We start from the raw sequence: 27,454 nt of genomic DNA, 5'->3' as shown, positions 1-27,454 counted from the left end.
GCAGTAAAATGGTTTTCTGATGATAACTCAAGAACGCTTATGCCTAGAATCATGAAACTTCATAGATACATTGATCATGACTCACAGATAACCTCTTTTGATTTTCAGGTCACTAGGTCAAAGGTCAAGGTCACGATGACCCGAAATAGTAAAATGGTTTCCGGATGATAACTCAAGAACGCTTAGGCCTAGGATCATGAAACTTCATAGGTACATTGATCATGACTTGTAGATGACCCCTATTGATTTTCAGGTCACTAGGTCAAAGGTCAAGGTCATGGTGACCTTAAATAGTAAAATGGTTTCTGGATGATAACTTAAGAACGCTTATGCCTAGGATCATGAAACTTCATAGGTACAATGATCATGACTCGCAGATGATCTCTATTGATTTTCTGGTCACTAGGTCAAAGGTCACGGTCACAGTGACCTGAAATAGTAAAATGGTTTCTGGATGATAACTCAAGAACGCTTATGCCTAGGTTCATGAAACTTCATAGTATATTGATCATGACTCGCAGATGACCCCTATTGATTATCAGATCACTAGGTCAAAGGTAACAGTGACAAAAAATGTATTCACACAATGGCTGTCAAGGTCACGGTTACTCAACTTAGAAAAATGGTTTCCGGATGATAACTCTAGAATGCTTACGCCTACGATCATGAAACTTCATAGGTACATTGATCATGACTCGCAGATGAAATAATGATGAAACTTGACCAGGATGTTTGTCTGGACAATTTCTAGGTAAAGTTTGACATTTGCTAAAGATTAATTGAACCGACTCCTCTCAGGTGAGCGAAATAGGGCCATCTAGGCCCTTTTGTTTTATTTTAATTTTTGGATACGCAAAAACATTATTATTTTTAGGTGTCCAGAAACTTACTGTAAAGTAATTACAGTAGTTGCAAGAGTTATTTTATATTTCATAGAATAAGCCATTGAACATGTGTAATATGATTTATACACTGGTCACTGCTGACAAGCTGCCTAGCCTTTGACCTATTGTTGTTCATTTATTTTAGAGCTTATTTGGGCCTTGCTCTGTGAAATGGGGGTTTAATGCATGTGCGTAAAGTGTCGTCCCAGATTAGCCTGTGTGGTCTGCAGGCTAATCTGTGGGGACACTACGCACATGTATTAAACCTCCTTTACACAGAGTCGGCCCATTTGTAATATTCATCAAGGCTTATATTATTTGATAAAAGTGGCAGCATTATTTGCAGGCCCTCAATCTATCAAATCTGCCACCGAATTTTGGCGGCAGTCCCCCACCTGAAAAGTATATGTTTTTCCCCCAAAACTGATTTTTTTCCCCCTCAAAAAATGAGAAAAAAAATCGCTGATTTATAGTTGAATATTGACTCCAATATATCACTTTCCATTATATTGCGTTGTCCAATATATCACAAATCAGCTATGGTTATGGCTCCTCAAAATGTGACGAGCATAATCCCCAAATACAATGTAACATGTTTTAATCTGAAAATTTGCTGAGATAAAATCAGGTACAAGCTAGTATTTTACCCTTTTTTCACCCACTTTAATTTTCATTTTAATCCGACATTCATTATCTAGTTTTGACCAGATTGTTTGGTTTCATTGTACATCACTGTAACACCTGTGTACTGCGATAAACAATAACTCCACTTGCCAAACATCACAGGTCATTTCGGGTGTTACCATTCTCTCTTGAAATTGCTTTGAACTGCCGAAACGCACGAGTGCACACATGAAGGCGTATACAATTATAACTGTAAATGTCACAAGTCAATACTGACCTATTTCAACTATCTTTGCGCGTTAGATACAGTGTAAACTACTTGCTTTTAATTAGAGGCAAAGCTCCCTCAGTTTGTGAAAATGCACCACTATTAAAGCCCATGCTTTCCATGAGGATAAGATGACGTCATTTTGTACATGGGGTCTAATTTGTGCATGCTTTCTTGAACAATAAAACTTGGCAATTGTTTTCAGATTACAAATTTAATTATACGCTTTTCAAAATACTTACATGGAATAATGTTTTGTTTTATACCAATGAATAACATATGGATATAACACATACTTCAATAAGGTAGGAAAATAGGGTGTTTTGAGATTGCCAAATTATGCTAATGCATACTTAAACATGCAATAATAACCTGACAATTTATATTGTGCGCCGGATATATCAAGGTCGCGATCTTTTAACCCCTTTAACTGCAATATATTGGACTATTAAATAAGATATCTGTTATATAGATTGAGTAAAAGTCCACCATTCTGTCCTATAGAAATATATGTTTATAACAGTTCAACACAGTTGTTGTTTTTTGTTATAAAAATTCCCCCATTTACAAAAAATTCCCCCCCTAAGGGCTGCGGACCCCTTCCCCCAAAGAAGTGTGAGGGCGCTGATTTTATTGTATGCTGATGTGTATGAGAAGTTATGTTTTAATTGTATGCCTTTCTGAGCAATTGGAAGCTATTCAGCAAAACTTTCTGTAGAAATGGTCTATAACTGCAGTGACTTGCCCTTTATTACCAGGGTTTATACTACTCGTACTACAAGACAATGACCGAGTCCCCCACCTTCATTGAGGGCCTAAACCAAGTCATGTATGACAACATTACCGAGTACCCGCTCACAATAAACACTCTCAAGAGGTTCAACTTGTATCCTGAGGTAGGCGCAATTATTTTTGTGCATTAAAATTGATGTTTTTATCTATAGTTCCCTGTCTCTTTGAAACTAATTTTAAAACATTTTCTTTCTTGTTGATTTATACATTATTTATGTTAACAGTTTTTTAATTGTACCAGTATGTTGTAAATTTTTGTTTTTTGTTTGTGCTTAGTGTATGTAATATCAATGGTGGTAATACCATGAATTCCAGGTGAATTTTGCAAAATACACATACATGAAATTTTCCAGCTGCACTATGTCTAAAAAATGAATTATGAAAAGAATGCTTTGTATAGTTTTCAGAAAAGGTTGTTGCGTAAGACTGTTTGCTTGTAATTGATAGAAACAAGTTAAGATAGGCATCTTTTCAATTAAAAAGTGACATAGTTCTCATACATTTTTTTCTCACATTAATAGGTTGTTCTAGCCATTGGCTACAGACTGTATGAGGGCATCAACAGTGCCATGAACAGGCCTACCAAGATGTGCTGGCGTGTGAACCGTGGGGAGGGGCTCAGTCCTGTACAGAGCTGTGAAGGTAGGCTACATGTGCTGGCGTGTGAACCGTGGGGAGGGACTCAGTCCTGTACAGAGCTGTGAAGGTAGGTACCAAGATGTGCTGGCGTGTGAACCGTGGGGAGGGGCTCAGTCCTGTACAGAGCTGTGAAGGTAGGCTACATTAACCCATTGCATGCTGGGAAATTTGTTGTCTGCTAAAATGTTGTCTGCTGAATTTCTAAAATTAGCATTTTCTTCGATTTTTTCAAAGAATACTATCAGAATAGCAAACAGAACTTGGTATCTCATCTGGATCCAAACTGTTTGCAAAGGCCTTCAAAATTTGGTTCCAGCACTGAAAGAGTTAATATTTTTACTCACATATGAATATCATGGAGGATAATACTAGTCCAAGATTTTTTGAAAGATCAAAAAAAAGTTTTAAATATGCCTTCGAGTAAGTCGAAGTCTGTTCAGTTTTATTCTATTTGCTTCTCATCAGTTTCTTAAGGTTTAAAATGATGCCTTTAAAACTTGAATCTAGTAAGAAAGGTCTTTAATTAAATTTTACTTTCTTAGGGACTACACATGTGTAAAAAAAACCTAAGTGGTAAAGGGGTAACACTTGCGGTAGTAAAAACATGCATGTAGGAACATGCATTTTAAAATACATGTTGGAAAAGAAGCAAATATAAGCGTTTGTGTTACAGGGCTTGGAGAGCCGTCCTATTTCTATGTGGAGCATGTGTTTTCCCTCAATGGACTTATGATGTCCCTGTTCTTTCTATTTGGGACATACTTGAGGTACGTGGTTGCACACAGTTTCTTTGTTTTCATTTCTAGATGAAGCTTGGCCATTTTCATCAATGCAATTATTGAAGTGGTGTTTAGTGAGTGTTTGACTGTTTTTCGTGCCACATCTTAGGTGGATTCTTTCAAAAATGTTATTTCATTATTTTTTGCTCCTGTCATTTTCATCCAATTCTATGCTATTACAATTATCTTCTTATGTACCTATGTTTTATGATAATTTTTGTAATGCTTTAAATTCTTATGGTTTCAGAATAAAAGCAATTTTAAGACGTTCAGCATTTACTAACTATTTAAGGCATACACAACAATTTTATTTACCAATAAATGTTATCAATATTACTGCCCTTCTCATTTCAACCACTAGCTACAAGTACAAGCTAACAAGTTTCCACCATATCGAGCTTTTTAATTTTTACATTAGTTGAATCGATATGTCGCTTATACATGTTTTGCAAAAATATAAATGAAGATGATTACTAACAATTATTTTGTTGTATTTTTTTCAATGCTTATCAATAAACAAACATATATTTTGATATAGCTCTTAATCAGGAATGTTATTTTACTTGTTTGAATATATTGGTTAATTTTATTTAATTTATGACATTCTTTTGGAAGATGATCTATTTGAAAATTGTCAATATTTCACTTTAAGTTGAGGAGATCCCTATTACAACTATTTCACTTTAAGTTGAGGAGATCCCTATTACAACTATTTCACTTTAAGTTGAGGAGATCCCTATTACAACTATTTCACTTTAAGTTGAGGAGATCCCTATTTCACTTTAAGTTGAGGAGATCCCTATTACAACTATTTCACTTTAAGTTGAGGAGATCCCTATTACAACTATTTCACTTTAAGTTGAGGAGATCCCTATTACAACTATTTTACTTTAAGTTGAGGAGATCCCTATTACAACTATTTCTGCACTTTAAGTTGAGGAGATCCCTATTACAACTATTTCACTTTAAGTTGAGGAGATCCCTATTACAACTATTTCACTTTAAGTTGAGGAGATCCCTATTACAACTATTTCACTTTAAGTTGAGGAGATCCCTATTACAACTATTTCACTTTAAGTTGAGGAGATCCCTATAACAACTATTTCTGCACTTTAAGTTGAGGAGATCCCTATGACAACTATTTCTGCACTTTAGAGGTGAATGTGTTAAGTTAGGCTCCATTTTTTGCTTGCAGTGGCAGTATGTATGGTGGATTACTAACTGTGGCATCGTTTTTCTTTAACCATGGAGAGGTATAAACATTTCTTAAATAGCGGCAGTACCTATTAAATTTTTTAACTCATCAACATGCCCCTTTAAAGCAAAAGTATGATATGAATTAGTTTTATAACAAAACAAAAATGGGCATATATATGGTTTTGAAGTATTGATTTGTCTATATTAGTATGTTTGTCGTGGCACCTTGCGGAAATCTTTATAGCAGTTACAAAATTCGATTATAGGTGCATACATGTGTGCATCTCAGCTTGAATGGTCAGTTCTTTTGTCATTCAGTGTGCAATTTTAAAATACTTACTGCTGCTTTTCACTATCTTAAAAAAATTGACAATTATAACACCTGTCTCCTTACCCCAAAGGACAAGGTCAAACATAAGGAAAAAATTGGCCTGTTAACAGTTGGACGGGATTGTTATTTTGCCATTCAATTTTTACATCACTTTCCATAAATATCCACTATGAGAAAATGATGTGTGGTGCATAGAATCTAACTCTCTACCTCAAAGGTCGAGGTCAAACTTAAAGGTCAATGGCTAAATTTGGCCATACAACAGCTTATCAGACTGCAACTTTATCATTCATCATGAAATTTTAAAATTTTAACTACCAAAAATCACCATGTGGAAAGGTGTATCATACCTTTAGTAAAGGGTAAGATCTAACTAAATGACGAAGGGAACATATGAATTTATTTTAGCTTCAAAATAATCACAAATTGTCAGAAACATCTGTCATCTGACAGGGCTGGAAAAAATAGACTTCTCTTACTCGAACCATTTGTCTTTAGGTGGAGAAATTATGAGATAAATGTCTTAACCCATTCATGCTTAGCGTCCTGAAAAAAGGACATTGCAAGCAGCGTAGACCCAGATGAGACGCCGCATGATGCGGCGTCTCATCTGGGTCTGCGCTGTTTGCTTAAAGAAATTTCTGTAAGAAATATTCTAAATATAGATATAAATATACCAGACACCCCTAATTTTGGAAATAAATTGATCCAATTTAGAAGGATGGGAGAGTCCACTGGGCATAAATGGGTTAATCATATCTGAGGGAAAAGCTATGCTTATCAGACCATTCATTTTCAACTGCTTTAATGATTTCTTAGCAGTTGAATCATGGCCCTAAGGTAAAATGGACCACACCTGGGTTGTGAATTATAAATGTAAAAAAGGCATAATAACTGTGAACTTCTCCTCACTACCAGGCTACCAGGGTGCAGTGGACTCCTCCACTACGGGAAAGCTTTGCCTACCCTTTCCTGGTCATGCAGATGTTTCTAGTGACTTACCTACTCAGGTTTGTGATGTCCCTTAAGGGAAAGTGTTTTTGCAATTTGAAGACTTCACATTAATTATTTATAGCCATGGTCATTTATGCATGCACAAATCGGACATTGTTATATAAAAAGAATTGGTTTTCACGTAAATTCATTACAATATTTTTTATATATAATTTTAATCTTTACCTTGAATAAAGTCATTAACATGACTTTTAATCAAATTCAGTTTTATTTGACAATTACATGTATAACTATTAAACAAAATCATTCTTATTTGTATTTCAGATATAAAATGCAGTCATGCTTTATTTACTTCACTTTTTGACAATGCTGCGAAGCATCGTCTAAGTTATCATATCATGAAAAAATTCTTCACAATGGCAACCTATGTAAAAGACTGAGCCAGTCCGATTGAGATAGCTCGATTTTTCTAATCGGCATACCTCGCTGATTATCATTGATAAAGGTATAGGAAGCTTAGCTATAAATAGGACAGCATATTCTGGGAAAAGATTTAATAATAGTTTGAAAACGTTAATTTTAAATCAGTTATATTCAATCCATTATATGTTTATAGATCAATGAAACAACTATGCATTTTCTGTATTGTATTTGACATTTGTCGTGATTCTGTTAATAAATTGCAAATTAAAACGTGTATATATAACTTTCAACGCGATCATGAGTGTAAAGAAAACGAATTATTTCGAACATGCCATTTGTAAACGTTGTAGCGACTATGGTATATAAACAGCATAATAAACGTATCATGTCTGTGATACTCGCTCTTCTGCGTGTTTTCTCATTTTGCATATTTAATAAACTTTTCAAACATAAATTACAGAGCCACGTCAGTGCACATACTATGTTTGACAATTCATTCGTTTGTTGGATATTGTTTACTGTTTTAAACACATATTAGGTCATATCGCGGAGATTTAGTTAACCTTACCATTTGTTCATGGGCGAACTCACGTATTCAAGTGCTCTTACGACTATGTGCTCATACCCACTTACGATCGGGAATCATCATGAAATTATTGCCGTACTTAACGAACAAACATGCCTAAACTTATTGAATTAGAAAAAAAGAACAATAATCAAAAGAGAAAAAGTATATGTTCATGCACATGGGGTTGTGAAATCACATCCGTACACATAGCATCATTAACTTAGAAAAGGAAAATACGAAATATAAAGTTTGGTATGATATACATGTGAAATTAAAGAGCATGGTGTAATTAAAGAGCATGTCAAGTTTTGAATTAATATGCTGAAACGTAATGTTATAACCCACACACGTTTTACTGTAACAGACGGTTGTTTAAGATAAGTAGTACAGAAAATACACGTCAAATACCTTTTTAAAGATATTTCTTGTTATATTTGATCGAGAATGTAACCCGCCTCCCAGTTTCGCTAAAAGGATCAAGTTTCCCTCGGGTACTACTTCCCCGTACCCCCAATTTTATTTTAGTACCCTACAGTTTTCGAACCCAATTTTTTTCGTACCCAATTTTTTTTCGTACCCAAATTTTTACTCGTAACCAAATTTTTTTTCATACCCAATTTTTTTCCCACCCAAATTTATTTCGTAACCAAATCTTTTTAGGTACTTAATTTTTGTTTGGCATAATTTTTGTACACAAAATTTTCGTACCCATTTTTTTCCTACCCAAAATTTTCGTACCCACATACACAATTGTGGTAATGTAGATATACTTATATAGAAGCTTTTATATCAGTCCTCTTCAAAAGCATCATCACACCAGTACTGTCAGTACATTGATTAAATGTTCAATGCAGCCTTTTTAAATTAAATAATGTTTACCTATTATATTGCAAAAATGACCATTTCATGAGTAGTGTTTTATTAAGAAATCCATTTTATTGCTCTGTATTTCCAGATCTCAGAGGCCATCTTACAGGCAGTGTATACCCATTGCCATGGCTACCATTGCCTTCATGCTTCCATGGCAGGTAAGGGGGTATTTGTATTTCAGATATGTCAATCTAAGCTTGTTGTCTTCATAAGCTTGGAGGCTTGGAAGTAGCGCACTACAAAAGTGTACAACTGTTTTATCTGCTGTACTAAAATATATTTTAGATACAATATCTTAAGCCTGCACGAGTCTTTGCAGCTCAATGTACTTTACTGTACATGTAAACATTGTTATCCCCTGCCTTAGGCGGAGGGATATTGTTTTGGTGTTGTCCGTCCGTCTGTCCGTCCGTCTTTCTGTCCTTCCGTCTGTCCGGCACTTTTGCGTCCGGAGCCATATCTTGGAAGTGCTTTGGCAGATTTCATTGAAACTTGGTATGAGTATATATATGGATAAGAGGATGATGCACGCCAAATGGCATTGTACACCATCTCTTAATAACAGAGTTATGGCCCTTTGTATCTTGTAAAAATGGGTTATTTGTGTCCAGAGCTATATCTTGGAAATGCTTTGGCAGATTTCATTGAAACTTGGTATGAGTATATATATGGATAAGAGGATGATGCACGCCAAATGACATTGTACTCCATGGGATAATAAAGGAGTCATGGCCCTTTGTATCTTGAAATAATGTTTTTTTTTGTGTGCGGAGCCATATCTTGGAAGTGCTTTGGCGGATTCCATTAAAACTTGGAATGAGTATATATATATATGGATAAGAGGATGATGCACGTTGGCGTTGTCCATTCGTCCAGAAAACTTGTGTGTCCAGAAGTATATTGGCGGGGGATATCAATTCAACGAATTTGCTTGTTAACAAATACAGTTTGACAGGGAATCGGCCACAATGAACTTAGTATCTTAAACATGTTCTGCTGGCCAGATTTGTATAGTAAACTGCAGTAGTTACTTTTCAATAGAGTTAGGTTCAAAACTATGTTCCATTTTGATGAGCCTGATTTTTAACTATTTTGTTCCTATATACTGATACAGTCAATTTTATATTCCCTATGTAGCACTAAGTCCGTTAACCCTTTGCATGCTGAGCAGTTTGTTGTCTGCTAAAATGTCGTCTGCTGAATTGCTTAAATTAGCATTTTCTTCAGAAAAATTTCAAAGAATACCATCAGAATAGCAAACAGTTTGGATCCTGATGAGACGCCACATTCTGTGGCGTCTCATCTGGATCCAAACTGTTTGCAAAGGCCTTCAAAATTCGGTTCCAGCACTGAAAGAGTTTATTGTTTCCTCCTACAGTTTGCCCAGTTTGCCCTTCTGACAGAGATGCTGGCCATGTTTGCTACCTACATGCTGGGCTTCATTAGTGCCAGAAAGATGAAGGTGTTCTTGCTTGGACTTGGGGTGAGTCAACATGGAAATTGATCTGTAATCGTTTAGCCATTGTTATAAAATGGGTCTTATGCCATGTATCGCCAGCGTGGCTGGAGACCATCCGTGCAAGCTTGTCTCGAGCTATCATGTCTGCTATGTAATCATACAAGGTTCTGTGCAAGCTTGTCTCCAGCTATCATGTCTGCTATGTAATCATACAAGGTTCTGTGCAAGCTTGTCTCGAGCTATCATGTCTGCTATGTAATTATACAAGGTTCTGTGCAAGCTTGTCTCCAGCTATCATGTCTGCTATGTAATCATACAAGGTTCTGTGCAAGCTTGTCTCCAGCTATCATGTCTGCTATGTAATCAAACAAGGTTCTGTGCAAGCTTGTCTCCAGCTATCATGTCTGCTATGTAATCATACAAGGTTCTGTGCAAGCTTGTCTCCAGCTATCATGTCTGCTATGTAATCATACAAGGTTCTGTGCAAGCTTTTCTTCAGCTATCATGTCTGCTATGTAATCATACAAGGTTCTGTGTAAGCTTGTCTCCAGCTATCATGTCTGCTATGTAATCATACAAGGTTCTGTGCAAGCTTGTCTCCAGCTATCATGTCTGCTATGTAATCATACAAGGTTCTGTGCAAGCTTGTCTCCAGCTATCATGTCTGCTATGTAATCATAAAAGGTTCTGTGCAAGCTTGTCTCCAGCTATCATGTCTGCTATGTAAGCATACAAGGTTCTGTGCAAGCTTGTCTCGAGCTATCATGTCTGCTATGTAATTATACAAGGTTCTGTGCAAGCTTGTCTCCAGCTATCATGTCTGCTATGTAATCATACAAGGTTCTGTGCAAGCTTGTCTCGAGCTATCATGTCTGCTATGTAATTATACAAGGTTCTGTGCAAGCTTGTCTCCAGCTATCATGTCTGCTATGTAATCATACAAGGTTCTGTGCAAGCTTGTCTTCAGCTATCATGTCTGCTATGTAATCATACAAGGTTCTGTGCAAGCTTGTCTCCAGCTATCATGTCTGCTATGTAATCATACAAGGTTCTGTGCAAGCTTGTCTCCAGCTATCATGTCTGCTATGTAATCATACAAGGTTCTGTGCAAGCTTGTCTCCAGCTATCATGTCTGCTATGTAATCATACAAGGTTCTGTGCAAGCTTGTCTCCAGCTATCATGTCTGCTATGTAATCATACAAGGTTCTGTGCAAGCTTGTCTCGAGCTATCATGTCTGCTATGTAATTATACAAGGTTCTGTGCAAGCTTGTCTCCAGCTATCATGTCTGCTATGTAATCATACAAGGTTCTGTGCAAGCTTGTCTTCAGCTATCATGTCTGCTATGTAATCATACAAGGTTCTGTGCAAGCTTGTCTCCAGCTATCATGTCTGCTATGTAATCATACAAGGTTCTGTGCAAGCTTGTCTCCAGCTATCATGTCTGCTATGTAATCATACAAGGTTCTGTGCAAGCTTGTCTCCAGCTATCATGTCTGCTATGTAATTATACAAGGTTCTATGCAAGCTTGTCTCCAGCTATCATGTCTGCTATGTAATCATACAAGGTTTTATGGTCCCATTAGTCCACATTATGACTGCTCATCAGAGATATTGGATGTGGAGGCATATTTGCAGATTCTCTGTTCAGATATGTCAAAAGGCCCATTTTTCAGTACGACGCTCGTGTTAAAGAACAATATTTGGACTCAAATTGGGTTTCAGCTTGATCCTATTTATTCTTGCCATCCATCCCCTATGTTGCCCTTCTGACATGGTCAACTTGAAAAAATGTTAAATATATTGCTTCATATTAATTCTTAACCTCTCATAAGCAAAGTGAAAATGGCTATGTGCAAACAGCATAAAACCAGAAAAGCCTGCGAGTAACTTTCAGTCTGTTCAGGTTTTATGCTGTTTGCTGCTCAGTATCTAAGTGTTGGAAATGAAGCCTTACAAACTTGAATTTAGTAAGAAAGGTATTTAATGAAATTCAATTTTCTAAGGGACTACAAATGTGTCAAAATACATATCTAAGTGATAAAGGGTAAGTTCATGTATTCTAACGGTCAATGAACAATTTATAGACTATGCTTAAAAACTACAAGCATTGTATTGGTAAGTTGCTTGGATTTTGCCAGTAATGTAAACAGACTGCTCTGTTGTTTTGCCAAACTACTTTTTAGCAGTGATATGTTTGTAAAGTGATTCTTTACATATCCATAAATGCATGACACATTTTTAATATACCATCATCTGTATTTCATATCATTATCCATTACATGCTTATTATTTCTTGAAAGCCAAATAGTGTCATCAGTAAATGCATAACACAGTCTTTTACATGTAGGTCCAATTTGATTTGAAGGGTCTCAATTTAATTCTTTCATTTATTAAATGTACATTAATTATGGAATACATTTTATCATCAGCATCATACTAACGCTCATTGGGTCATTGTCGACCTGAAATTGCCCACAAGTCACCCAGGGGTGACTAGAAGTCGATTCTTGTCACTCTAGGGTGACTTCACGCCGATTCATGTCACCCTAGGGTGACTTCAAGCCATTTCAGGTCTTCCTACAATGACCCTATGAGCGTAGCTGCTGATATGATGCAAATGTTTTTCTACATCATCACATCATTCTAATTGTCTGTTTCATTTCAGAGTGGATTTCTAGTCAGCTATGTTCTGCTGTTTGGCAATGAGATGTTGTTGACTTCCTTCTTTTTCTCAGGGCTTCTCACAATTACAGTAAGTAAACAGCCTAATATGAGTATTTTTATGCCCCCAGTAGGGAGGCATATACATACAGCAGACGCACTCTTTGTCAGTCCGTCCGGCATCCCTTTCTGGAATTTGTTTCCTAAACACTCAGATATTTTCCAAATTGTTTGTGTTTAAGTCTAACTGCTTGACTTACAGATCAAGTTGGAGTTTCACTCTGGAATATAGATTTTTAGCTCACCTGATTGCTCAGGTGAGCTTTTCTGACCGGTCTTTGTCCGTCGTATGTCCGTCCGTCCTTCCGTTAGCATTTGCTCGTAAACACTCTAGAGGCCACATTTTTTGTCCCATCTTCTTGAAACTTGGTCAGAAGCTTTGTCCCAATGAAATCTCGGCCGAGTTCGAAACTGGGTTGTGTCAGGTCAAATATTAGGTCACTTGGTAAAAAAAAGAAAAACCTTGTAAACACTGTAGAAGTCACATTTCATGCCCAATCTTCATGTAACTTTGTCAAAATGTTTGTCTTATTGATATCTTGGTTGAGTTCAAAAGTGGTTCCAATCCATTGAAAAACATGGCCGCCAGTGGGCAGGGCAGTTTTCCTAATTTGGCTATAGAGAAACCTTGTAAACACTCTAGATGTCACAATTTTTGCCCAATCATCATGAAAGTTGGTCAAAACATTGGTTCAATTAATCTCTCGGACTAGTTTGAAAATGGTCGAGATCGGTGAAAAAACATGGCCACTAATGGGTTGGGCATTTTTCTCTATATGTATATAGTGGCAGTTTTTCCTATTTGGCTAAAGAGAAACCTTGTAAACACTCTAGAAATCACAATTTTTGCCCAATCATCATGAAAGTTGGTCAAACATTGGTTTTATTAATATCTCCGACGAGTTTGAAAATGGTCGGTATCGGTGAAAAAACATGGCCGCCAGTGGGCGGGGCATTTTTTCTATATAGTGAAAACATGTGAACACAGTAGAAGTCACATTTTTGGCCCAATTTTCATGTAATTTGCTCAAAACATTTGTTTCATTGATACGAGAGTTGAGTTCAAAAGTGGTTCCTGTCAATTGAATAACATGGCTGCTGGTAGGGGGGCAGTTTTCTCATTATGCCCCCCTCCCTTTCGAAGAAGAGGGGGTATATTGTTTTGATCATGTTGGTCTGTCCGTCCACCAGATGGTTTCCAGATGATAACTCAAGAGCGCTTATGCCAAGGATCATGAAACTTCATAGGTAGATTGATCATGACTCGCAGATGACCCCTATTGATTTTCAGGTTACTAGGTCAAAGGTCAAGGTCACGATGACCCGAAATAGTAAAATGATTTCCAGATGATAACTCAAGAACGCTTATGCCTAGGATCATGACACTTCATAGATACATTGATCATGACTTGCAGATGACCCCTAGTGATTTTCAGGTCACTAGGTTAAAGGTCAAGGTCACGGTGACCCAAAGCATTAAAATGGTTTCCGGATGATAACTCAAGAACGCTTAGGCCTTGGATCATGAAACTTCATAGGTACATTGATCATGACTCGCAGATGACCTCTGTTAATTTTCAGGAAAACTAGGTCAAAGGTCAAGGTCACAGTGACCCAAAATAGTAAAATGGTTTCCAGATGATAACTCAAGAACGCTTATGCCTAGGATCATGAAACTTCATAGGTACATTGATCACATGGGTGAAAGTTTTCCGTATTATTACGGATTTCCGTAAATTCGATCTTCAGTCAGGTCGTTTTTCCAAATCGTCCAGATCCGAGGAGATATTTTTTGGGGGGGGGGGGGGTAACCCCTACCTTTGATTTTAATCGGACCCGAAGTTTAACGGCTACAAGTCGAAATAAAATGTCTCCTGCAAAAGGAATCTGGTACGGATACGAGCCAAATGATCCTTCGCCGTGCAGAAGACAGCATGACGTCACCTCATTAGAATAGTCTGGCAAAATCTGCCGATAATTTACGATTCCTTTGTCTCCGATGTCTACGAAATGGTTTACAACACGGAATAACTCGAAGTAAATCGGAATCTGACTCGGTTTCCAAACACGCGTTTTGATTGGTTTACGTTAATCGGTCAACCAATTAAAATCAACGTTACGAAAATATATCTCTCAAAAGCATATGGCGGACAAGTTGAAGTAACTTTTTTCCGAAACCCAAACAACCGATAAAATTATGTATTTACCTCCGGGGTATAACACCAAAGAACTTGAAAGTGGTGTTAAGAACAAGTGGCGATGGGAATGGCTCAACGAAAGAGGCTCTCTTGGTGAGAAATGGGGAGATTGGCTGAAAAAACCAAACACTCCGGGTAGCGCCTATTGTGAAATTTGTTTCAAAACGATAAACTACAAATCTAATGGGAAGAAGGCGTTCAAGTCTCACGCTGAGGATGTAACGCATTTGAAAAATTACCGGACGTGGAAATCAAATCAGGTGAATATTTTTAATATCTCTTATTTGTGTTTTTTTCCCACCCGTATCGAATGATCGGTGGCGAAGGTCTGGATAACGGCGGCACGAATTACCCAAATCTACCAAAATCTTCCCAAATCTACCCCAAAACTACCCAAATCTACATAAAAATAATTATTTTACATCATGTTTGTGTGATGGGCACTATTGTTTTGTTAAATGCTTCATTCTTCTCGTGACAATATGTAATTTCCCAATAAAAATACTAAAATCAAATATAGGTTACACACCACTTACAAATTGATTTCTGTTCTGCCCCTGTCAGTCTGAAGAATTGTTCAATATAAGAGCTTTTGTTTATTATGCTGGTTACCTTAGGCATACTATCATTATTACTCTGATTAGGGATAATCATCTTCAAATACTCATTAATTTGTTCATTTCAGGTCCTACCTGGGTCCTCAAAAGCCAAGCCTGAAACGGAGTCTATGCAGGACAGAGTTGCCAAGCAAAGAGCTATTACAGCTGCTTTTATTAGTGAACACTGTTTACCATTCAGTATTGCAGAGGACTTGCTGAACTATGCTAAGAGACTGAGTGAAGATAAGCATGCACTGGGAAAGACAACAATTTCGAAGACGAGTGCCACATACATTATCACCCACGGACTTGCAAAAAGCTTCAAACAGGAAGTGGCAGACAAAGTCAAAGGGAAAAGTGTTTCGCTAAATTTGGATGAGGCCACGAATAACAATAACGATAAGATTGTAAACATTCTAATACAATTCTATGACGAGGAAGAGAACCAAATTGTCTTGCGTCATCTTGGATCACGTAAACAGAATCATGCTACTGCAAAAGATATCATGATGTCAATTGAAAGTGTTCTTGAAGAATATAAAATTGAGTGGTGGCAAGTTGTAAGCATGTTGATGGACAACTGCAGCACAATGCGAGGTGTGCGTGGGGGTGTTGAAACGCTTGCACGTGAAAAAAATCCCAATATGTTAGATGTCAGTGGTGATAGTATTCACATGATCAATAATGCGGCAAAGACTTTACTCAGTAACCTTGATAAAGACATACAGCCTTTCTGTTCAGATCTGTTCTATGACATTGAGGAATCTCCAAAGGTAAAAGAGATCTTCCATGAATTGCAATCCTTCCTGAATATTTCTACTCCAAAGCATCTGATTAGGCCGATCTCAAGTAGATTCCTCCAGATGTTAGACGTCTCCACCAGAGTGATAGAACTTCTAGAACCCCTGACTGTATATTATTACAGTTTCCTGTCCGAGGAAGAAAAATCCAGATATAGGTATATATTATTCAGAGACTTTATGTAAATTGCAATCAATTTTTGTGCTAAAGTTAATCCATTTATGCATAGTGGACTCTTCTGACCTTAATAGTTAGATGAGTCAATTTCCTCTTAAAGGAGTTTCTGGTATATTTTTCTATTTTTAGAATATTTCCAAGACAAGCTCTGACAGGAAAGAAAGGATCAACAGTCTATTTCAAAATAGAAGAGAAACGGAGGCCATGTTGAACACATATCGGGGTCTGCTCCTCACTTTCCAGGAATATGTGAAGGCTTTCCAGGCAGAGAAGCCCCTAATCCATACACTTCACACAAGAATGTTGGAGGTCACCAGACAGTTCTTGGGAATGTTCATTAAGCCAGAACATATTCCTGACAGAGTGAGTGACTTGGTGAAACTAGACGTTAATGACCGTGAAATTCAGAAGGCTGACAGAGACTTGGGTGTGGGGAAGTTTGCCCATGTTGACATGAAGAAAGCTAGAATGGACAAGTCCTGTCAACATTGGGTCACAAAATTCTATAGCCATCTTAGAACTGGGTATGTCATGGCTGCCATAAAGATGCTGAAGATGCCCCTCAACAATCACACCATCAGACAGATGACAGTACTGGATCCTGCACTTGTCGGTCACAGTCAGGTTGAACAGGCTATGAAGAATCTTGGCAAAAAGATGCCACAAGTCCTGTCTAAAGAAGACCTTGGAGCTTTGTCCCAGGAAGCTTCCATATACAATGTTGACCTGCAGGTAAAGGATCTCCAGGCAAAGTATAAAGAAGATGATCGTATAGACAGTGGGTACTGGGTTAAAGTCTTCGACCTGAATAATTTCTGCGCAATGAGATACCCAACCATTAAGAAGCTAGTCATGCCACTTTTGACTGTGTTTAGTGGACCACTGATTGAATCAACATTCAACATCATGGACGACATTATTGAAAAAGACCGGACAAAGATGACAGTTGTCAATTATGAAGCCGTAGCAATTGTGAAGACCGCTCTTAGGAAAAAAAATGTGAAAAGTACAGACCTTAAAGTCACACCAAATATGAAAAAGGCCTGTATTTCTGCTTACTCCAGTTATCAGAAATATCTGAAGGAAATGAAAGAGGAAAAGAAGAAAAGAGAAGATGCAGTTTTGGACTCTTCAGTTCAGCTGTTGAAACTTGAACGTGCCAAAAAAATTGCAAAGTTAGTAAGGTTGAAGAACAGACATTCAGGGATTAAGAGGAAACCGGACACAAGTAGCGATGGAACAGGAAGGAAGTGGAAAAGAATAAAGAAGATATAGTTCTGAACTTCTGGTGTATCATGAAATAATGTTTTAACAAGTGAAAATAATGTGATTTTTAATGCATGGTTTAAGAGAATTAAGAAGCTATTTTATTACAAAAATTAATTTTTATCTGATCAAAAGACACTACACAAAATGCTTCATTTTAATTTCAAAGTTTAATCTTTTGATAGAAGACAAATTAAGTGCTTCAGTAATTTCTTTAAAAAATATCTAGATAAGATATTCAAACTAATTACATAAAAATACAAGAAAGAAAATGTATTACTGTAATATGTTCATCAATGTTAATCTACATGAAATTTTAAAGATATTTTCTACCCAAACTGTTTTTTTCTGTTTTGAATAACTTAAAAATACAGGTGTCTTTAAGCTCAGGAGAAGTGATTTCTTCGTTTTAAATAAGCTAAAATGCAGGAGCTTCCGGGGGCCTCCGGCCCCCTGGACCCCTGGCCAGGGCCTTGCCCTGGACCCCACCGGGGGCCCTATCGGCCCCCAGGCCCCCAGATTTTTTTTTCAGTATTTTGGGTTTTTTCAACTTTCACCCATGTGATCATGGCATGAAGATGACCCCTATTGATTTTCAGGTCACTAGGTCAAAGGTCAAGGTCACGGTGACCATAAATAGTAAAATGGTTTCTGGATGATAACTCAAAAACGCTTATGCCTAGGTTCATGAAACTTCAAAGGTACAATGATCATGACTCGCAGATGACCCCTATTGATTTTCGGGTCACTAGGTCAAAGGTCAAGGTCACAGTGACCGGAAATAGTAAAATGGTTTCTGGATGATAACTCAAGAACCCTTATGCCTAGGTTCATGAAACTTCATAGGTATATTGATCATGACTCGCAGATGACCCCTATTGATTATCAGGTCACTAGGTCAAAGGTCAAGGTCACAGTGCCAAAAAACATTTCACACAATGGCTGTCAAGGTCACGGTGACTCAACTTAGAAAAATGGTAACTCAAGAATGCTTACGCCTAGGATCATGAAACTTCATAGGTACATTGATCATTACTCGCAGATGAAATAATGATGAAACTTGACCAGGATGTTTATCTGGAGAATATCTAGTTCAAGTTTGACATTTGGTAAAGATTGAATGAACCGACTCCTCTCAGGTGAGCAAACTAGGGCCATCTTGGCCCTCTTGTTTAATCTAAAATAACAGTTTTCCTTACTTTTTCCTGAACGCTTTGCAGATATTGACCTCAATTTTGGTTTTTGAGTCTACCTAAACAAGTTGTCTATACCACGTGACTTTTTTAGATCTGTCTTGGTAGAATAAAGCGCGACCCAGTGAACATTTTTAATGATGACTTAATATTTCACCATTTTTAATGGGATAAAGTGGAGAGCCCGCTTAGAGTTTTCTATAGGTAACATGATCTGTTTAAGCAAATTTTATAGTTTATAGTCGTTGACTTGTATCTGCATCCAGATTGATGTATGGTTTCCATGCAGACCTTGCTTCAAACTTAATTATAGTCAACTAAATTAATTGGTAAATGGAAAATCTTGTTTCTTGGGGTCGTCATATTTCTTGTTTATTTTTATGCTCCCTGAAATATTTTCGGTGGAGCATATAGTTGCCAGTTTGTAGTTCCTTCCTTCTGTCCTTCCTTCCTTCCGTCCGGTCACACTTTTGTTACAGTTTCTCATAGCACCTTCAATACTTTACCGATCTCTTTCATATTTGCCAAAGGTACCTTGTATGGCCCCAACCTTTTGATGAGGTTTGAGGTCACTGGGGTCAAGGTCAAGGTCACCGAGGCTAATGATAAATTTTTCCGTCACGTTTTTGTTACAGTTTCTCATAGCACCTTCAATACTTTACCGATCTCTTTCATATTTGGCATGTTGGTAACTTGCATGGACCTCTACCTTTTGATGAGGTTTGAGGTCACTGGGGTCAAGGTCACCGAGGCTAATAATAGAATTTTTTAGGTGGTTATTAACTCATAGATGGACAAAGCGCATCATCGGGGAGCATCCATCAGTTTCACTGATATTCTTGTTTTTCATGTTCAGCTCTCTACTTATAATTTATAAGTACTTCATATATTGAAATCTAAAACATGTCTTTGTGGTCAGGTGACTGGCATACATAAAAACTTATTCTATTGAACTGGAACAATAGTTGAGCACATAATCTTTAAACAGTTCTTATTATTTAATTATATATGGGTTGTGCTCTGTAAAAAAGGAGATGAATGCATGTGCTTAAAGTGTCGTCCCAGATTAGCCTGTGCAGTCTGCACAGGCTTATCATGGCAAACACTTTTGGCCTAAACTAAATTTTTGCTAAGAAGAGACTGACAGCTTTTGTTAAATTCTGCTCTTCAAACTTGTTTGCTGTGACATTGTATTTGCTATGAATGTTTCAGTGCATAGTGTTCATCGAGCCAGCACTTGAGACCATCAGACTACGTCCAATCATTTGGGTATGTATTCAGTTGCTTATCATTTTATTTTGGATTAGAAGACTATTCCATATTATGTAAAACTCAGTCTTGTTTGCTTCAATTTACCCTTTTACCTATAAATGCCATTTTGTTGTATTGTAAAAATGTTTGATTTGGCAGATTTTTTGTTTTTACATGTGTTACCCATTTCTCCCATTTTCTTATACTACGAATAGTTTCCCATATTGAATATCATATTGTTGTATCAAGTTTTCTGATGGGTTTCAGGCTCAAATACCAATGCTGCTAGGTCAGTTTTCACCCAATACAAAACAGCAAATACAGATAATGTGCATTGTACAACAGGGGTGTCATTTATGGCCCCATGACAAGTGTTTATACTGATGTGCCTAATTTTCATTCATTCATTTATTTCATATTTTAACAATTTGTAAAACATGGTACATAAAGCATATATTACACATAAAATAAGTTTTATCTGCTGATGGCACAAGAAATAGCAAACCAATAAATTCAAATAGCATCATAGTTGATAAATCAAGCAAACAAAGATACAGGTTTATAAATATTCAATAAATTATATAACTTAATCTTAAAATTTGAGACAGTCAAATAATAATACTGTTATTGGTAAATAAATGTTTTATATATATATGTGTGTACTAAAAATTTAAACTATTTCACAAACATTATAATACAAGGATAGCACAAAAAAGGAAGTAAATCCTTATTTCCATTGTAGTCCTTAATAAATCTAATGTAGTTGACCTAGAAACAGCAACTACTGAAAAATGCAGTCATAATCTACCCGCTCATAAGTCAGGGGGTAAAAAATGATACGAAAATTGGAGATTTTGAATATGTCCAAGTCATAAGTCGAGTCAGCCATTTTAAATGTATGGGAAGTTTTTATTTTATACATAGACCATGACGTCATTAATTATAGCCCTGTGCGACGTAGACATAGCGGACACGTGTATTATGTACTTTGTTTAATATAATAAATACAATATATATTTAGGAAATCGAAAATAATATATACAAATATAGACAAGCACATCATTATGAACCACATTAAAACAAAATCAACAACATAGGAAACCAGAACGTATATACGTGTACATCGTAATTTAGAGTCGACATACGAGCAACCAAACTCGCGTTAAGCAGCACTATTATTATTTGATCTGCAAATTCTATCACGCGTATTTTAAACGCATTGTCATACGCATGGCGTTTGCGTTTTCCACGCATTTTCATATATCAAATTTGTTAGTCAAATTAATAAATTATTATTATAAAGTTTGCACTAAATTGTCCACGCTAGTAATAATCCACAAACTTATAATCCGATGACACACTGTGATCACTGTAATCAAATCTTTGTACTTTTAATCTGACTATCAAAACAATTGATTAGTGCCTTGGTAAAACACATCTTTATAACAATGATTGACATAAACAACAGACCGCTAAATCCACTTTTGTTCTACATATTATTTTCAAAGGCGGAGCTATGCACGTGCTCAAACATGATTGGGTGATTACCAGTGAATAACAAACTCGCGATTGGTTAACCATGTCGCTTCACAAATTAAAGGAATCTTATTTTATCGGCGAGAAGGGTGATGCTTTATGGCTTCTTGACAGGAAGCAGTTTTCCTTTGATGACGTCAAACTGTCAATCACACAGGTTGCCAATTCTCGCTCAACTTTAAAAATGACTTGATCTTTTGTTTACATGTTCAGTTGTATAAAAACACCTGCTAACATGAAAACTTTGGATTGAATTATGAAAATAAAAACAAGAGAAATGTTGCATCAAACTGTGGTTATATTAATTGGTAAGTATCAGTTAAAAGACGACATTTCGTGTGTTGTATTTCAACAAGTTTTCTATACAACAACAACAATTGCCGCGGGGATCAAACTTCGTCGAATTTCATTAATTTGTTTCATGGACGACCTCATAAGTCGATACCGTAATTTTAATCAAATTTTGGAGGTAAAAAAATATTGACTTATGACTGCGTTTTTACGGTTATTAAACCAGAAAAAAAACTCACATAGTAGCAAGCAGATGGGTTTTGACGGTGTACTTGAAATTGGGGAGGTTCTTAGCCTGTCTTATATATTGTGGCATTTCATTCAAGAGGAAACAACCTTGATATGTAAATTGTGGAGTCTCTGTAGAATTGATACAAATGTGCTTAATCAAATAAGATCATGTGATGTCTGGTTTAGTATTTGATAAATTATTACAATAATGCAGAATTTATAGTATTAGTTGTTAGCTTTATCTGTTTCTTATTTTCAGATTCTGCAGGGAATTTTGCTTATTGTCGGGACCATAGGGTTGAAGTTTACAGTTTCCAAGCTGTTGAATATAGAAGATGATGTAAGATTTATTATTATTCACTGCAGGCATCATGGAGCATAGGTTGTTATACAAATGCAAGTTATGATATAATTTAACCCTTTCCCATTCAGAAGCAGAGTGAAAAAATGTGCAAACAACATAAAACCAGAAAACCTGCGAGTAACTTGCAGTGCAACCGTGCGCTTGAACGGTTATATAATATAATATAATAATATACAATATATGATAGTTTATGCTGGTTGCAAAAGCAATTCTTCCTTTGCTTTTTCCGGACAAAAGAGTAAATGGCCGATGTTTAATTGGTTAATTGAGAAAATATTTGTGTGATGCATTGCACGTTTGTCATAATGCCATATCAGTAATGATACAGCAGTAATTAGTTCTCTGGTAATCGTGTACTTTTGTTACTGTTTTTCAGGCTCATATTGGGGATATTTTTCGTAGCAAGTTTTCTGACTTCAATAACTTCCATACCATGTTGTACACCTGCGCTGCTGAGTTTGATTTTATGGAAGAAGAGGTACAGCATTGTTATTGCTCATAATCTTGAATATATTTTAAATTTTTACATGTAATTAACATTAAAAAGACAAATTTATGTTTCAAAATAAATTGGGTTCAATATATGAATAGCAAATACCTTTCCCCCCAACTACACAAGTTTAGAATATCAGACTTAAACTAAACTCAGTCCATCAGAAAGTTAAATTTAATTAAGGACCTTTCTTACTAGATTCAAATTTAAAGGCTTCATTTTAACACTTATATACTGATGAGTAGCAAACAGTATAAAACCTGAACAGACTGAGTTACTCTTATGCTGTTTGCACAAAGCCATTTTAACTTTGCTGCTTCTTTTGGGGGAAAGTGTTAAATAGAGACTTCAAAACAAATGTTATGAACTATGAAGCTGTCGCCAAATTTTGAGTTTCAATCTTAAATTTAAGATTGAATTAGAGATTAACATATACCCTGTTTCAAAAGTATTATAAAATCTTAATTTGAGCAATAGAATGAAAGTATTAAATTGAACTGAAATTGTATTTAAGTTATTGTACATGTCAATTGGTTTGTTAAAAACCATACTTTAGTAATGTCTTTCCTACTACAAATGGTTGGTTGTACAATTATAGTGCAATTTATTGATATTTGTTAAGTCAAAGAAGTTGGGAATTAGTCATTATTGGATTATGAAGATATGCTCATCAGGCTTTACAATTCTTTATCATCTAAAAACTCTGTTGTTCTCTTATGAGATCTTGTAAACATACAGAAAAAAGATGTGTTAGTGAGAATATCCTTTCTTAACCAAATTTTCTGTTACTGTTACATATTATGTACTAAGATAAATGTCTGCCTGTCAATACACAAACTGTTTCTTCTGTTAGATATGTTAAAGCAATGTTTTGTTTGTTCAATTTTCACATGAGCAGTGCTCTATGAAAAGGGGGTTTAACCCATTGCATGCTGGGAAATTTGTCTTCTGCTAAAATGTCGTCTGCTGAATTTCTAAAATTAGCATTTTCTTCAATATTTTTCAAAGAATACAATCAGAATAGCAAACAGTTTGGATCGTGATGAGACGCCACGTTCTGTGGCGTCTCATCTGGATCCAAACTGTTTGCAAAGGCCTTCAACATTCGGTTCCCGCACTGAAAGGATTAATGCATGTGCGTTAAGTGTCGTCCCAGATTAGCATGTGCAGTCCGCAAAAGCTTATCTGGCACAACACTTTCCCCCTAAACTTGATTTTGCTAAGAAGAGACTTTCTTTTAACAAACAATATCATAAAAGGGGAAAGTGTCGTCCCAGATTGGCATGTGTGAACTACACAGGCTTATCTGGGACGACACTTTACGCACTTGCATTAAACCCCTTTTTCACAGAGCACAGTCCATATCTTCTTTTCATCTTGTATTTTAGACCCCTTGGAGAGTGCTAAAGACATTACTTGCCCCTTCTGTTCTCCTGGTTACAGTTGTTGTGGTGTATCAAGTAAGTAATCCCTGCCAGTATGAAACAAGTATAATTTTTCTTGCAAACTGGTGTATGTGCCTAATTTTGTGTGAAAAAACTGAGATTGCTTGCAAATGGTATTACTACATGTTTAGTAAATATACCAGTTTATTTCAATTTCATTTTAACCCTTCCTTCAAAAACTTTTAGTCAAAGTTTATTAATGTGTTTCTTTTTCTTTGAGTGAAAAACTATAGTGTTTGGGATAGCATGTCTATATCTTATACACTTGCATTACACTTAAACATTGTTGTGCAGATGTTTAACCCTTAAAGCGCTGGAGCTGAATTTTAAAGGCCTTTGCAAACAGTTTGGATCCAGATGAGACGCCACAGAACGTGGCGTCTCATCAGGATCCAAACTGTTTGCTATTCTGATAGTATTCTTTGAAAAAAATCGAAGAAAATGCTAATTTTAGAAATTCAGCAGACGACATTTTAGCAGACGACAAATTTCCCAGCATGCAAAGGGTTAATGTGTTTCTTTTTCGTTGAGTGAAAAACTATAGTGTTTGGGATAGCATGTCTATATCTTATACACTTGCATTACACTTAAACATTGTTGTGCAGATGTTTAACCTTTAGAACGTTCTTTTTTTTCATATAAAAGAGAAGAATCCCCCTAAGGCATGGGATTTTGTTTCATATATCAGGACTGTTCCTCTTAGATGAATGTTTGTTTTTGAATTTGTGTAAGAAATAAAAAGGGTATTGGTTAACTCTTGAAGTGTTTGGTATTGTGATAACTGTATAAGCATGTAAAATGTAAACAAGTGTTTGTTTCCCAAATGGAGCGACTCAATGGAGTAAAGTGCCGAACAACATTAGCCTTATATATTGGTTCGCAAATGTTGTCAGGCATATACCAATTTACTTTCAGCTGCACAAAAAATAGGGCATGTCCATCAAATGAACAACACATCTAATAAAATTGGTAAAGATTGAGAAAATATTTAATTTCATCAATAAGGAGAAAAGGTTTAAGATAAATTAAGAAATATTTTTTTACAAATGTTAACACTGATATTGTGTCACTTAAACAGTTGAGTTTGTTAATTTAAGTTCAATTTATTTGCAAACAAAGAACATTTTACAATGATTTATATAATGTTCAGCAGCAATATTGGTGTCACCCTATGCAGTTATTTGTAATGTCATATTAGTAAAATTGAAGATATTGAAAGGTAAACAAATGCTTTTTTTCAATTCAGTTAGATGATTCAATGACATTATATTTTACCCTAAATATGGCTTTCTGTGCCATTTTTGCCCTAATAAATAGACATGTCCTTTTCCTGAAATTCTAAAAAAACTCCTGATTTTCAGCGAATAATAAAGTTTGAAATCAACACAAATTATTCTCTTCTTTTGGTTTCAGCTGTTGAGGTCAGAGTATATGGCCTGGAAAAATTCAACTTCAGATGAAGTTACTATCAATCATACAGACGAAACAAGTAAACCCCATGCAGAGGTATACAAATTTTTAATAATATGTTATCTTTGGTCTAGTTGAAACCGTTTTCAAGTATTGACATGCATACTTTGTGTTAGTTAACGAACATCAGGGTCATTATCCGAAGAGATCAAGTTATAAATATACTTATTGTTATCTGAAAGACATTAGTTGATACATATTCTTTAAATTATATAAAAGAGTGGACATCCCTTCCCATGGATGAATTACTCTCAGCAGCACACAACAGACCTGACTGGAGGACAGGTTTTTTTTAGCCTGATTTTATAGCCGAAATGCGGCTATATTCCCAATCCCAAAAAGTATACTTTTTTCCCAAAATGTGGCAAAAAATTCCCAATTTCCCCCAAATAAAATAAAATATTTTTTTTTTTTTTTTTTTTAGAAAGTAGTCTTATGCGTATTTTATCTCAATTTCAGTTCAATTACATCTAACAAAGTATTATATTATTTTGTTCTTTTAATTTGAATGATTATCAAGAGTTATATCAAATTTAGTATTTCCCTAATCAGTGGACTTTTCATGTGGAAAAAAGGGCTAATGAATTTATTTTCCCAATTTCATGAAAATGCAGATAAAATTCCCTATTCCAAAGCCATGGGCTATCTTCCCAAAAAGTGAACAAAAAGCCCTGGAGGAGGATAGCTGTATCGTCGTCCTCTCATTTCTCCCCCAACGGCCAAACCCGTCAATGGGTTGATCTTGAAAAAAAAATAGACTGGTGTAATAAACATAATTACATAATTATGTTTTTGTGAGACTGTCACATGAATGAGGTTAATAGATATCTTCCGTGCTCTGTAAAAAGGGGGTTTCATGAATGTGCACAGGCTAATCAGGGACGACACTTTCCGCTTTTATGATATTTTTTGTTGAAAGAAAGTTTCTTCTTAGCATAAATCTAGTTTATGCGGAAATTGTCATCCCTGATTAGCCTGTGCTGCCTGCACAGGGTTATCTGGGACGACACTTTACGCACATTCATTAAACCCCCCTTTTCACAGAGCGCGGCTCATATTGTGTGTACACCTTTCTTGCAGATAGTGTACCACCTGTTCCAGCTGGCTGCGTTCACTGCCATGGCCATCATCATCATGAGACTGAAGCTGTTCTTGACCCCTCACCTCTGCCTCGTAACCTCTCTGCTTGCCTCCAGGCAGGTAATGAACTTGCCCTTTATGTCCAAAACTGTTCAATAACTTGGGGTTCACTTTATTGGTAAAGAATTATATCTCAAAATATTAAACTTAAAGTTGCTGACACCACAGTGTATCATTTGGTATATAACCTTGTATACTTTTGTTGTTGTTTTTAGCTCCACTGGCCAAAGGCCAGCGGGGCTTATGTCATGGTCCTTTGTCCTGTCGTGTGTGCCTGCGTTAACTTTTCCTTTAAACATCTTCTTCTTCTAAACTACTAGTCCAATTCTGATGAAATTTCTCAGGAATGTTCATGGGGTGAACCTCTTTCAAATTTGTTCAAATTATGCCCCTGGGGTCAAATTTGACCATGCCCCGGGGGTCAAAAAATTGAAAATTTGCTTATATAAGGCCTATTTTGTGAAAACTTTCAAAATTTTCTCGTCCA

The 27,454-nt window shown here is 36.2% G+C and overlaps 1 protein-coding gene across 2 annotated transcripts in view; it reads left to right on the top strand.

The window, feature by feature from the left end:
- The window catches only part of LOC127854801 (probable C-mannosyltransferase DPY19L1), a 58,401-nt gene that overhangs the window by 9,871 nt on the left and 21,076 nt on the right, over positions 1–27,454 (top strand). For both annotated transcript variants that reach the window (XR_008037110.1, XM_052389847.1), the window contains exons 4-17: positions 2,535–2,672; positions 3,090–3,210; positions 3,881–3,974; positions 5,182–5,239; positions 6,433–6,524; positions 8,415–8,487; positions 9,708–9,812; positions 12,457–12,543; positions 19,959–20,015; positions 22,315–22,395; positions 22,796–22,897; positions 24,301–24,372; positions 25,771–25,863; positions 26,908–27,027. Coding sequence is in view for 1 of the 2 variants with exons in the window: in XM_052389847.1 (XP_052245807.1) it covers positions 2,535–2,672; positions 3,090–3,210; positions 3,881–3,974; positions 5,182–5,239; positions 6,433–6,524; positions 8,415–8,487; positions 9,708–9,812; positions 12,457–12,543; positions 19,959–20,015; positions 22,315–22,395; positions 22,796–22,897; positions 24,301–24,372; positions 25,771–25,863; positions 26,908–27,027 (1,293 nt within the window). In the remaining variant the exon portion in view is untranslated. The remainder of the gene's footprint in view (positions 1–2,534; positions 2,673–3,089; positions 3,211–3,880; positions 3,975–5,181; positions 5,240–6,432; positions 6,525–8,414; positions 8,488–9,707; positions 9,813–12,456; positions 12,544–19,958; positions 20,016–22,314; positions 22,396–22,795; positions 22,898–24,300; positions 24,373–25,770; positions 25,864–26,907; positions 27,028–27,454) is intronic.

Source organism: Dreissena polymorpha, chromosome 13, assembly GCF_020536995.1.
Source record: "Dreissena polymorpha isolate Duluth1 chromosome 13, UMN_Dpol_1.0, whole genome shotgun sequence".
NCBI classification, from domain to species: Eukaryota; Metazoa; Mollusca; class Bivalvia; order Myida; family Dreissenidae; genus Dreissena; species Dreissena polymorpha.
This window is presented reverse-complemented; position numbering and strand designations above follow the sequence as displayed.